We start from the raw sequence: 13,876 nt of genomic DNA on the forward strand, positions 1-13,876 counted from the left end.
TAGGGGTAGGGGTGTTATTGTTTGTTTGGTTTGGTTTCCTTTTTTTTTTTTTAAGATAGGTTCTCATTGTGTAACAGCCCTCACCCCTCACTGTCCTGGATGTCACTGGTAGACCAGGCTGGCCTTGAACCTACGGAGATCTACCTGCCTCTACTTCCCAAGTGTTGAAATTAAAGGCATGTGCTACCACACCCAGCTTGGCCTTTTTGTTGGAGCGCAAGTGTGACCTGAAATGGTACTTGGGCAGACATAGAAATGTTCAAGGTAACTAGCATGAGGGCCAGAAAGATCAAAACAAGATACAGGCAAAGGGAGCCATTCCTTCTCTGCCACTCTTGGCACAGAAACATACACATGCACATATGCACCGTTTACATCTTTGTATATGTATATGTGTGTGTAGTGTATATACATGTTTTCATGTGTATGTGTTGTGTGTTGAGTGTGTTGTGTGTGCACACACTCACATGCATGTGGAAGCCCAAGGTTGACATCAGGCATCTTCCATTGCTCTCCGCCTTAAACACTGAGGAAGATTTTGGGTTTTCTTTCTTTCGCATCCTCTGATGTGCATGTGTTACTGATGAGTCCAAAGTGGTTGCTACCTCCAGCTTGCTTGGTCCAGTCAGCATAATTTCATTGAGATAGTGCACCAATGTGACATTTTGTGGAAGAGACAAATGACCAAGATCCCTTCTAACTAAATTATATAACATGGGGCTGGAGAGTAAATATGACGTTGAGATAAAACTGGTCTTGCCAACTGAGAGCAAGTTGTTTCTAATGGTCCTCATGGACAGAGACTGAGAAAAAGGCATTTGATAGATCAACAGTTGCATACCATGCACCAGGAGAGGTGTTAATCTGCTCAAGCAAGGAGGACACATTTGGTACAACAGCTGCAATCAGAATCACTACCTGTTTTCCATAGTCAACTGTCATTCTCCATGATCTGTCTTCTGCACTGGCCAGACAGGAGAGTTGAGGAAGCTGTGGTGGGAACCATCACTCTTGAGTCCTTTAAGTCCTTGAGGGTGGCATTAATTTCTGCAATTCTTCTAGGGCTGCGATACTGGTTTGATTCTCTAAGTTGCCAGTGGCAACTTTAAAGGCTTCCATTTAGTCTTTCCAACCATAAAATCCTTCACTCTACAGGTCAGGGAACCAATGTGAGAATTCTGCCAACCTCAAGTTCTAAGTGTCTCTATCCCAAATATACCTTCTGGGACTGGGGTTAATAACCACAGGATGAGTTCTGGGACCCATTGGACCTACTATGAGTTGGACATTAGCCAAAACTCCATTCCTCAGTTGACCTCCATAAGCCCCTACTTTAACTGGAGGGCCACAATGTCTCCTAGGATCAGTATCCAGCAGACCCTGGAGAGTCTGATTCTTTCCTTTTCCATAGTGTAGGAGCTCTTGTCAAAGGCTGTAGTACTCCCTGGAGAAGGCTAACAGTGGAACCTTTAGGTATTTTATCAAGGTCCTCCCTCAAGAGAACCTGGCCAACACTTCACTGTGGGTCTCCAAACTGGAAATTGGTTCCTGGATTGAGAATCTCTTTTGCGCTGATCCCGTGTATCCTTGCTGATTTGTTTGAGAATTTTCCCACTTAACCCAGATGCAACAAAAATTCACTGCGGTTCTTTTCTATTTAATGTCTGGAAACACTGTGACGGATTAGCTAGTTCCAAAGTCCCATACAAATCATGCCTCTATCAAATTCACTTTTCCTGTGCTGACCGTCACAGGTCAGGCCAGTATGGCAAAGCTTTGTCTGTGCTGTTTATGGTGATAACTGTGATCGCCTTGCTTTCGGTGACTCAGTGCTGCCACCTGGCCCCCGCTTCTTCAGGAGGCCCACATAAACCCACCACATTTAATTCTCCAACAGAGCATCTCCAACCCTAAGGTCTAGTACAAGGAAAAGGGCAACAGCATAGCTCCTCAAATGTGTTGGTGCCCCTCTTACCGATCAGTGAAAAGGCTTGTCCTCTGAGCCTTGCCGTCATAGAGGATTAGGTTTTAGAGTGTACCACTCTAGCATTACAATTTCCCTGAGCCTTAGAAGCCCTTCATCACTGCTAAGCCAAGAGATTTCCCGTATCTCCAACCACTTTTCAGCAGGCTTTGGGTGGTCCCTGCGGGAAAATAAAGTGTGAAAGGCAAGAAAGAAAACTTGCCCGACTTAGTTTGTGCTGCTTCAAAGTTCTAGAGTCTGACACCATGTAGTTTATTATAAACATATTAAAACCATACAATTTTGGAAAAGAGCTTCCTGGTGTAATACAACCCCAGGTAGAAGAGGCATAATTACATCAAAACTCAGCTCAAAGTACACATGACCACAAAGGTGGGTCTTATAGCTTAAGGGCCTAGGATTGGTATGGTCTCTTGATATCTCCCCTACGGATGGGTTCTATTGGTGGAGAAACCAAGCTAAAAGTAAAGGTCTAGGAAAGGAAAAGTCCGAGATAAGCATTTAGGGGATTTGGGTAAGGTCTGACTCCACAGATAGCAAAGGTCACCAGGTCATTAACAACAGTCACTCCCAGTCCTCTGGGTGCAAAACAGGCATTGATTTCCCTTCTTTGAGGAGACAACCCTATGTGACTAACATGCCTGGTTTTCTTGGTGATCTGTGGGCTCAAGGACTTTGGTGCTCCCAGCAGTAGGCTCTTTTAAGAAAGACTTCAGCCAAACATTCAAACTTTTGACACCGTTTTTCACTATCAGAGTTTCCGTTTTAAACATAGATCTCTACTCAGAGGGCCCATATCAATAAACTCGTCCTGATTTCAATTTTATGTTCCTCCAACCATTACCCCACCTTTAAAATCCATTCCTACACATATTTCCCAGACTTCTGCTTGAATGGGTTAGCAAACTCCTAAGTTCTTTAGTAGTGTATCACAACACATGGACTGTACTTCCATCTCCCCTCTGGGAGCCTGCTTACTTAGCCCTATGTCTGGTTGCAGGTCTAGAGGCAACTACTGGGGTTCCTGAGGGACATCAATATTGTCTTACATGGAATTTTCTTCAGAGAATGAAGGATTAATTAGCAGATAATGAAAGATTAATTTCTAACTGAAAAGAGAAGCCAAATGGAACCCACGTGAGACAGATCTACTTCTGAAGTGGAAGTAAGACCTAGGAGAGTGAGAGAGAGGGAGATGGGGGAGGGGGAGCGAGAGAGGGAAAGGGGGAGAGGGAGGGAGGGAGAGATCCGCTTGGCTAGCTATGTTCAAATCTTAATAGATGCAAGAGGCCATGTGGATATGCACTTTACCTGAGTTTGTTCCCAGAAAAGAGACAGACCAGGGTTAGCTCAAGATGATTGAACTTTGGGGTGGCCATATCTAGGGAATATAGGACTGTGGTGCTGATGCTGAGGATGGAGAATGGGGACATAGACCAGGGTTGGACAAGGACCTTCCTGCTCAGAAGAGGCCTGGCTATCTAGGGTGGGAGAAGGGCTTTCTGTCATGGGGAATGACTTTGATCAGGTGCAGAGGCTGTCCCACTGCCCTCGGACCCCTTGGGACTCTGCAGCCGATGGAGGGCCTCCATCTGCCTCCTCTTCTCCTTGGCCCTGTTGATGGTTGTCCGGAAGAGCTTGCAGAAGAGCTGGATAGCTTGGGGTGAGTCATCATTGCCAGGGATAGGGTAAGTGATGAGGCATGGGTTGCAGTTGGTGTCCACAATGCCCACTGTGGGGATGTTCATCTTGGCCGCATCCCTCACGGCCACATGGGGTTCAAAGACATTGTTGAGTGTGTGCAGGAAGACGATGAGGTCCGGCAGGCGGACTGTAGGCCCAAAGAGGAGTTGTGCGTTAGTCAGCAAGCCACCCTTGAAGTAGCGGGTGTGGGCATACTCCCCGCAGGCTTGGGCTGTAGTCTCAATTAAGTGAGAGAATTGACGATTCCGGCTCACAAACAGGATGATGCCCTTGCGGTAGGCCACATGGGCGGTGAAGTTCAAAGCCAGTTGGAGATTCAAGGCGGTCTGATCCAGATCAATGATATCTTGGCCCAGGCGGTTCCCAAAGATGTATGGCTCCATAAACCTGCCCCAAAATCCCCAAGGTAAGTGAAACAGTGTTCGTGAAGTTGCCCTTCCCCTTCCACAGACGCCTATCCCCAATGTAGGCTTTTATATGAGGGCACTGCAGGCCGAATGGCACTATTTACACTTACTGACCCCCACTACCCCATGTCTAGGGACAAGGGACACAGTTGTAGAGTTAAGCTAGCATCAGGTTTGTGGCTCAACTGTCTCGCCTTCTCCCTGTGGAGATTTGAGAACCAACTACAGATAAACATGAACCCAACCAAGGTGTTCTGTTTACTGGAGCACTCTATGGCCACTTCTGTTCTATAAAGCAGGACCTCTCAGGAGGGGTCCCCAGTCAGCAATGACCCTCAATTTTCACCATGTCTGTGAACAGCATCAATATTAGTACTTGGTGTTGCTCCAGACACCCCCACCCAGCCTCACTTCCGACCTTGACCCAATCCTACCACTCTGCCCGCACTGCCTGTGCCAACTACCTATGGCGGCAACCGGCTTTATGTCCCAGGTGTACTCGGGCCTCGAAGAGGCTCTTCACAGAAAACAGCTCCTTGACATTGAAGAAATCTGAATGTTGTAACGGCACATCTAGTATCCTGCTCTGGAAATCTGAAAAAGGGAGGACGGACAGACACTGTGGCCCATCACCACCAACCAAAGACTCACCAGTCTCCTGGGAGTGGGAACCTTAAATCTGCGGAAGAGAAACACCAGGAAAGATCTAGAAGACATAGGAGCATTTTTATATCACCGAGAGGCTAGTGTCAAGGTCTGATTGACTGTGTGAGGAAAGCCTGGTCAGCTTTCTTCCTTTAGTCTCCAAAGACGTAAGAGAAAAACGAGTCGGGGGCCTCATTGACTTCGGCCTTAAATGCCCCGCCAGAAGACCAGCAAGATGGACAGATAAAAAAAACTAGTCTTCGTGGTCTTGAAAGCTACCAGGCCACAGGGGTTCTATTCTCCCTCCACTCTTAGATTGGTACTGGGCTCGTTTGGGGATCCTGCAATGACAACCTCTCCACGATTCCGCGCCTTGACCCAGCTCCACCCGCTGGCCTTTACCGTCGCCGTCCTGGGGCTCGCTGACCGCGGGGACCGGGGCTCCCGTGACCTTCCTTCCATTCTGCCCCGCTGGGCCCCGAGCCGCCTTCTGCAGGAAACCTGGCCAGCGCCGCAAACCTGCGGGGAGAGAGCCGGTGGGGCCACGCCCAGCTCACGTCCCTGTCCTCCTTCTCGGATCCCCGGGTCCCTCCCGTCTCCGGGATCCTCTGCGCTCACCTGCACACTGAAGCCGGGTCAGCACGGCCGGAGCGGGCGCCATGGTAGGCGCGTGGACTGAGATGCCGCAGAGACTCTTCCTGCCTGGCAGAGCGCCTCCCGGGTCAAGCGCACGGGGCCGCAGCGCCGCTCGCTGGCTCGGAGGACCGACTCCCGCTGTGCACCGCTCGCTGCGCCTGCGTCTTTGTAAATGGGCGAGTTGGTACTGTGGTTGGTGCTCTGCTAGGAGGTAAGGACGAGCGGACTCTCAGCTCGTTCCTCTCGGTAAAATTACAGCATCCTCTGGAGGAGACCATCCTCTTATTCAAAATTGTTTTTTAGTGGGGGAGAGGTTGTTGTTTGGTTTTCTTTGTTTTTGTTTTCGTTTTTTCCTGAGACAGGGTTTCTCTGTGTAGCCTTGACTGTCATGGAATTCACTCTGTAGATCAGGCTGGCTTGAACTCAGAGAGCCGGCTGCCTCTGCCTCTGGAGAGCTGGGATTAAAGGCATGCCCTACTACCGCCCCGTTTATTGTTTGGTTTTTAATTGCATTCTTTTCTTTTTTAACATTTATTTTAGATTTACTGATTTTTTTTTTTTGGCCTATATGTATTTATATGCACCTTGTGAGTGCCTGGTCCCCGTGGAGATCAGAAGAAGGTGTCTGACCTCCAGGAGCTAGAGTTAAAGATGTTTGAGTCACCTTGTAGGCTCTGGGAATTGAACCCAGGTTCAATTTGTCGCAAGAGCGACAAATGCCCTTAAGTGCTGAGCCATCTCTCCATCTCCAAATTACACTAAACAGTGATGACGACGACGACAAACCAATCTTCCTGACTGGCCAGACATTCATAGAGATCTGACTGCCTCTATCTCCTGGGCGTTGGAATTATTGGTGCACACCACCATACTCTGCCTCAAGTAGTTTTTATTGTTTGTTTTAAAATTATTTATTGTTATTATTGTTGTTAAGACAGGGTCTCGATATATACCCCTGACCGGTCTAGACCTCTCTTCGTAAACCAGGCTGGTCTCGAACTCAGAGAGCTGCCTGCTGGCATTGCACTAGCACTTCATTGACGCAGTCACTCTTGGCGTCTGAGCTTCCATGTGAACTACGTGCATGGCTCGCAAGCTCATTTGCTGTATTTCAACGGTATTTGGCCTGGGATTCCCTAAATTTAGTAACATCTCACATCTAGATTTAGGCTGAGTTGTTGGGGGTATGGGGTGTTGGAGGCCAAGGAGAAGCCATGGCCAGTACAGTAAACGACAGACTAGTGAGGACTTGCTCAGGTAGAGCTTAGAAGCCGCTAATCCCTGCCTATTGGCTGGTGAACTCCCAGGATCTAAGGTTTCATTAGCCGGGATCTACTTCCTAGTGCATTTTGGGATGATACAGGGTTGTTCCCACAGTCCCAGAAAGAGACCAGCGGAACTCCCAGAGGAGCGGCAAGTGGACGCTTGGAATTCCTTGCTTAGAACTCACGGTCTCCTTTGTTATTCGCCCTCTGGAAGATTCTAGACTTGACTACAGCTCCTAGCCAAAAAACTCACAAAAGACTACAAAAGACCATTCCGCCTCCTGGTCAGGTGACTTCGTTGCCTAGCAACAGGACGCCCTGCCGCAGTAGCAACAGACTTGACTGTCCTGGGCTAGTTTCCTGTGGGAGGCCAAATGTCTGAAGAAAACCCCCAAGAGTGCGCCGAGCCGGTGGAGCCCAAGGCTAAGCCTGCCCCAGAGAAAACGAGCGACTACTACCGCATTAGCGAGAAGCTCCCAGACAGGTTCAACAACCCGGGGTGGTTTCATGGCTACAGGTAAGGCCCTAGCTTTGGCCATGCGTGTGAGAACTCCCAAGTGCCTGGCTGCTGAGGTCAAAAGAAGTCAGACATGAACCCTGCGCCCGTGTCACCTACTATTAGGGTCCTGCTGACTGAGCACCACAAGAGTGAAAGTGTGTGAATGTAGCCTTGTTGCAGGCAGGGGGTGTCTCCAGTTTTAAAGCTTCCCTGAAAGTTATACCCTGTACAGAGCAGCCTGTCTCTCTTGAAAATAAGGATGGAAGCCGTTGACTTCTGTGAAGCAGGTACAGGCACGCCCCCTTTCTACACAGCTTGCTTGAGGCCTCCGGTGTGGAGAAGAGCTGCTGGTAGCCTCTCTGTCACAGACCACAGCCTCACACACTAGATTTCCTTCCTCCTCTCCACCTGACAGAAGCTCTGTAAGGTTGGAGCTCAAAAGCAGAGGGGTTCCTGAGTGATAGGGGTCTGGAAACCGAGATGTCCCTGAGGTAGCTAACAAACCTGGCAGTGGCAGTCTGTGCCAAGGTTCCACCAAGACCCCTCCTCCAGCATTTGCATATCCTGAAGGGGTTCCCTTTGGAAGGATCAGGGGCCACAGCCAGCAGAGGAGGCCAGAGAGGCAGGCCTGATGGGAGAGGGTATTGTCTACGGGGACATGGCCCTAAAAGTTCCATCAATCAAATTCTTCCAGGCTATGACTTGGCTGATTTATTTTGAGGCTGGATGGAAAACAGTGTATCTCTCTTCCACAGTACCAATGAAGCTGTTTCCATGTACAGGACCAGTAACCAAACCTATGGGAGCAGAGCTCCCACAGCCCACGAGATGCCGGTAAGTGCAAGCCACATATGCCAGGACAAAGTACCATCTGGAAGAGCGGATCCCCACGTTGTAAATGCATGGCACTTCAAATCGCAATCGAGTTAGAACAAGGCAGGGCAGAGAAATGATAGAATACAAATTCGAAGCAAAATATATTGTAGAAAGAGAAGTCCAGGTAAACTTGCTTCCACAGTCTCCTCCTCATCAGACAGGCATGCACTTCTTCACATGGGCACATACACCTTTGCAGGGGCACCCAAAAGCAAATTAGTGAAGCCCAGTGTTCGTATGAGTGGCAGAACTCCTCTGAAGAGCATGTCCACTAAAAGATCTTCTGGACTCAGTGTTCCAAGACCAGATGCAAGGTGTCTCTGAGGGAAGCAGGAACATGGGTTCTGCTGTCCATGCAGTCTTTTTTTTTCCGGAGCTGGGGACCGAACCCAGGGCCTTGCACTTGCTAGGCAAGCGCCCTATCACTGAGCTAAATCCCCAACCCTGCCCATGCAGTCTTAAATTGCATTTGCCTTGTCTTGATGTGGGGGTGCACCATGGCACACAAGTATGGAGGTCAGAGGACCACTTGGAAGAGTCGGTTCTTGAGGTGGCTCTCCTCAGTAGTTAAGAGCACTGGCTGCTCTTCCAGAGGTCCTGAGTTCAAATCCCAGCAACCACTTGGTGGCTCACAACCATCTGTAATGGGATCTGATGCCCTCTTCTGGTGTGTCTGAAGACAGCTACAGTGTACTTATATACAATAAATAAATAAATCTTTAAACAAAAAAGAAAAAAAAAAGGAAAGAAAATACACTGTACCTTAAAAAAATAAAGAAAAAGAAAAGAAAAGGAGTCGGTTCTCCTTTCACCAGGCTCAGCAATTAAGGGCCTTTAGCTTTTTTCTTTGAGACATGGTCTCAAGATAGCCAGAGCTAGTTCTGAATCAGTTCAAAGCTTTGAACTCCTGAACCCCCTGCCTCCACCTCCCAAGTGCTGGGTTTGAGGTATGCTCTCCCACATCCTGTTTCATGAAGTGCCAGGGCTTTGCAAATGTTAGACATCATGTTCTACCCAGTGAGCAACAGCCCCGGCTTCTGCTTCTGCCTTTGTAAAAAGGCCACTGAGAAGAGGCCGCTCTTTTTAACGCTAGGTGCTTTACAGCCAGGTTAGCAGGCCATGATGGGCCACAGGCTGCACGCAGGTATCCGAGGCAAGCTAGGAGGTAGGTATTCCCTGCTTCTTAGTCCTGTTCTCGGGGGTTGGCTTTTCAGCTTTCTGACTCAGTCTGACTGCACTCTGTGAACAGCTCTTAGTATTAGTCTCTATGACACTACAATGGTGGATTTTATTATTATAGACCTGTCAGAATGCACTGATTGTCCACCCGAGTGCTCAGTGCATAGCCCAATAGCAGTATTGGCTCAGATAGATCAGGTCCACCTGCAATACACCATGCGAACAATGGGGGGAGCTGTGTGTATTGGAATGGTATTGGAACACTTTCCCTCCCCCTTTTTCTGAGACAGAGGTTCTCTTGTAACAGCCCTGACTGTCCTTGACTCTTTGTAGACCAGGCTGGCTTTGAACTCACAGAGATCCGCCTGGCTCTACCTCCCACGTGCTGTGGTTAAAGATGTGCTCCATCTCACCTGGCCTTGGACACTATATTTTATGTTCAGTTTTCCGGGAGGTCGCAAACGTGCTTCTTTAAAAATGCCTGAAATCATTTCTCTTTATTTGTACCTCCTGCCAAAGAGAGAAGGCAGGAGGTGAGCCTGACCCAGGGTGGTCCGAGGACAGGTCATCTGACCAGGACACCACTACCTGGTGGAGGTCAGTCTGCACACGTCAGACATCCCCCTGTCATCTCATGATTCCGTCTGGCTGGGCAGGTTCTCACTGGAGCTCCTGGACTCAAACTATTCGCACTTTCAGCAAGAACTGAGTGCTTCAGGCCTCAGCAGGGCAACCCCTTCCATACACTGGGCTGGTGGTGCATCATGCCCTGGAGTCTTTTTAAAGCACTTGACGGAGGATTTTGGCTCCAGGCTAGAAGCTCATTGCTAAGGCCTAGAGGAGTTGACCCCAAAAGGTCTGTGTGTTAAAGACAGGGTTACTAGTGTGTGCTTTTGGGACGTGGGACATTATAGGAGTTTTCAGGGTTCTGGAGAGGGATCCTGGGATCCAGCCCGGCCAATCTCTGCTCCTCTTCATGGCCCATGGTGTTTGCTCTCATCACAGTCACCCAGCAACCCCAGCCAAGGGCCAGCAACCACATGGTGGCTCACAACCATCTGTAATGGGATCTGATGCCCTCTTCTGGTGTGTCTGAAGACAGCCACAGTGTACTTATATATAATAAACAAACAAATCTTTAAAAAAAAGAGAGAGAGATTGCAAACACAGAGGAGAAGGTTGAAGCTTATGTAGGCCCTAGTGGCTTCGCTTGTGTGGCATGGCTAGCAGGAGTAGACTTTGGTGTGTGTGCGTATTTAGGGGTATAACTGACCTACCCCCAGGTATGATGGTTGTCACACCTGTGGCAGGCAGACGATCCCGTAACTTCTCTCGTTGTCCATGTAGTGTGGAAAGGGGAGGTGTTACGTATATTAGATGCAAGCACAAACTGAGATGGTGGGAGCGCCTTGCTCACCTTCTGGGCTTCCTCTCACCAGAGGCTATAGTTTCTCACAGATTCATCCTCTTTGTCCAAACAGGAGGTCCGTCTGCCTGCTTGAGTGTTACCACTAATCCTCTTGTCTGTTTGTTTGACTTTCAGAAAGCATATTATCCATCTTCAAATAAGTTTTCCACACAACACGCAACTTTCGGAATGTTCCGGAGACATAATATGAATGTCTGCCTGGATAAGAGCCTCGTGACTGGGCCGGACAATCACGTCACCCGCTACGACCCCTTAAACTTTCACCCCAGTTACAACGTCAACAGGCCATCCATCTGTGACTAAGGAAGCTGGCTGCCTGTCGGTCGGGGCTGTCCTGACTCAGGGCTGCTGTAGGGAGCACGGATGCCCCTGATCCTTGACAAGTGCCCCATTCTAAAGGCACAGAGCTCACTGCCTTCTCAGAAAACACTTTTCCTTTCCAGAGGAGAAAATTATGTAAATAGGGTCATCATGTCTTGTGTTCTGCATTTCACACAGGAAGGATGCTGACAGAATCTTTGTTTTATTAAAAAGTTGCCACGGCTTCAATTTCTGTCGTGCTTCATATTTGTCCTGAAGTAGCAGGGGACCCGCACATCTTGGAACCCGAGTCTCGGTTTGCAACGTGGGGTGTTCTAGGGAGTGCCACAAAGCGTCTTTATTTGGGAGCTGTTGCCATATGTGTGACTGTACTGGGATAAAGTCTGCACAGACCCCAGAGAGTGTGGTGTGCCCCACCTGGTAGGACAAGTGTCAAGTGAACCTCCTTCAGCCACAGCGAGGGGCGGGGAGGAACATATGCCATGCACCAAGGTTGACTATGATTGTCATGGTGGAGGTTGCAGGGTTCCCATCCAAGTCCATCCAGGTCTGACCACATTTAGCTTCCCAGGTTGGAAATGCTCAGGTTTACTCAAACATGCTCTCTGGTCTTTTTTTTTTTTTAAGATTTTATTTTAAAATGTGTGTGTGTGTGTGTGTGTGTGTGTGTGTGTGTGTGTGTGTGTGCCTGAGGAGTCCAGAAGAGGATGTTAGATTTCCTGGGGTCCCAGGAGGTAGAAAACTGTCCCAAATGGGTACAGGGACCTGAACTTGGGTTCTTTATAAGAACAGTATTAACTCTCCATCTCTGATTTTCTCTTAACTCTTTTTTTCTGTCAGGCTTGTCAGCAAGTGCTTCGTTCAACCTGCTAGCCATTTTGCTGATTGCCTTAGTTAGGGTTTTTTTTTTCTTTAAGATTTATTTATTATACATTACAGATGGTTGTGAGCCACCATGGGGATGCTGGGATTTGAACTCAGGACCTCTGGAAGAGCAGTCAGTGCTCTTAAGCACTGAGCCATCTCTCTAGCCCTTTGTTAGGTTTTTTATTGCTGCAAGGAAACTATATGACCAAAACAACTACGTGACCAAAAAGCAAATTGGTGAGGACAGTGTTTATCCAACTTATACTTCCACATTCCAAAGGATGGCAGGCCAGGAACTCAAGCAGGATAGGAACCTGGAGACAGGAGCCGATGCAGAGACCATGGATGAGTGCCGCTTACTGGCTTGTTTTCCCTGGCTTGCTCAGCCTGCTTTCTTATAGACCCCAGGACCACCAGCCAAGGGATGGCAGCATCCATCCATAATGGGTGGGGCCTTCCTGGAATGATCACTAAGTGAGGAAATGCCTTACAGGTAGATCTCATGGAGGCATTTCCTCAACTGAGGCTTCCTCCTCTCCGATGACTCCAGCTTGTGTCAAGTTGACACAAAGAGCCAGTGCACTGAGCTTGATTAGTGTTTTCAGTGCATGTGTGCTCCTTCACCTGGATGTACACAGTGAGGCTGTATTCTGCCATGTGTGCGTGTGTGCATGTGTGCATATGTGTGTGCATGTGTGCATGTGTGCATGCCAGAGGCTGACATCTGTTGTCTTCTGTTATTGCTCTTCACCTTGTCCTGAGACAGGGTCCCTCACAGAACCTGGAGCCTGGAGATCCAGTTTTGGCTGGACTGACTGGCCAGTGAATCCCCTGCATCAGCTGGTGTTTGTCTTTCAGTGTTAGGGTTAGAGATGTATGCCTCTGTGCCCACCTGGGAATCCAAACTCAGGTCCCCAGGTTTGTGAGACAAACGCTTTACCCACTGAACCACCTCTCCACTCCTGATTGTTTTTTTCAAACTTCATTCCCAAAAATGAGGTCTTCTCACTACTGGAAATCTGGGAAGGGTTAAGCTCAGAAAGAAGAAATCCTAACACACAGTCATTAATGTTTTGTTCACAGAAATTAAACACCCTGGTTTTTTCTCTTCAGTATTATTAATGCACAAAGTAAAGCTTTGGCAACAGTCTTAATGTCTAACTTGGAGTGGAAATGCTTTCCAGAAAGAAAATCGATTGGTTTAATTAAAAAGCTATGAGCTGAGGCCGATGCCAGGATCTTCAGACTGCCCCTCTGAGGTAGAAACCAGGAAGCTAGGGTGTCCAAATGAAAAGTCGGTCTTGTTTTATTTTATACTATTTATTTAGGGATTTGAGGAGGTGATCCATGCCTTTAATCTCAGCACTAGGGAGGCTGAAGCAGAGGCAGGCAGATCTCTGTGAGTTTGAGGCCAGCCTGGTCTACGTAGCCAGTTCTAGGATGGGCGGAGCTCCACAGAGAGACTCTGTCTCCAAACGATTTTCTTTTTAAATTTAAGGTCTGGAGAGATGACTCAGTGTTAAGGGAACTGGTTACTTTTTCAGAGGACATGAGCTCAATTCCTAGCAACCACATGGTGACTCACAGCTCTAACTGCGACTGTACAGCCTCTGAAGCACCGTGTACCACACACACTTAGATGCAGACAAAACATATATACACATAGACAAATTTATCATTTGTGTACACACGCATGCCTTCGTGAGTTTGTGCACCACATGCGTGCAGGGGCCTAAAGAATCTAGAAGAGGGGTCCCCGAGCTGAAGTTACAGGAGGCTGTGAGCCACTTTATTAGGAACTGAACCTGGGTCATCAGAAAGTGCCGTACTGCTCTTCCCTGTGCAGCCATCGCTCCAGTCCCTGAATCAATCCATTTGTGGCTTTTTGAGACAAGAGTCTCTCTACATATCCCTGGCCAGCATAGAATCAACTATGGAAACTAGGTTGGCTTTGAATTTTCAGAAGCGAACCTGCCTCTGTCTCTCATGAGCTGGGATTAAAGTTGTGAACCATTAGGTTCTTGCTGAAAATAGGTGGAATGGTTTATATATGCTCGGCCTAGG

The 13,876-nt window shown here is 48.3% G+C and overlaps 2 protein-coding genes across 2 annotated transcripts; one reads left to right on the forward strand and one right to left on the reverse strand.

Annotated features, from left to right (window-relative positions):
- Positions 1 to 2,212: 2,212 nt before the first annotated feature.
- Mrps2 (mitochondrial ribosomal protein S2) lies at positions 2,213 to 5,431 on the reverse strand. The gene is made up of 4 exons (XM_032902968.1): positions 5,359 to 5,431; positions 5,143 to 5,259; positions 4,560 to 4,689; positions 2,213 to 4,075 (listed from the first exon to the last, which is right to left on the reverse strand). Exons 1-4 carry the CDS (start codon positions 5,399 to 5,401, stop codon positions 3,490 to 3,492), a joined length of 876 nt encoding a protein of 291 aa, XP_032758859.1. The 5' UTR covers positions 5,402 to 5,431; the 3' UTR covers positions 2,213 to 3,489.
- Positions 5,432 to 6,336: 905 nt separating this feature from the next.
- On the forward strand, positions 6,337 to 11,173 carry C5H9orf116 (chromosome 5 C9orf116 homolog). Its single transcript, XM_032901858.1, has 3 exons — positions 6,337 to 7,158; positions 7,896 to 7,974; positions 10,739 to 11,173. Exons 1-3 carry the CDS (start codon positions 7,016 to 7,018, stop codon positions 10,925 to 10,927), a joined length of 411 nt encoding a protein of 136 aa, XP_032757749.1. The 5' UTR covers positions 6,337 to 7,015; the 3' UTR covers positions 10,928 to 11,173.
- Positions 11,174 to 13,876: the final 2,703 nt, after the last annotated feature.

Source organism: Rattus rattus, chromosome 5 (assembly GCF_011064425.1).
Source record: "Rattus rattus isolate New Zealand chromosome 5, Rrattus_CSIRO_v1, whole genome shotgun sequence".
Lineage (NCBI taxonomy): Eukaryota > Metazoa > Chordata > Mammalia > Rodentia > Muridae > Rattus > Rattus rattus.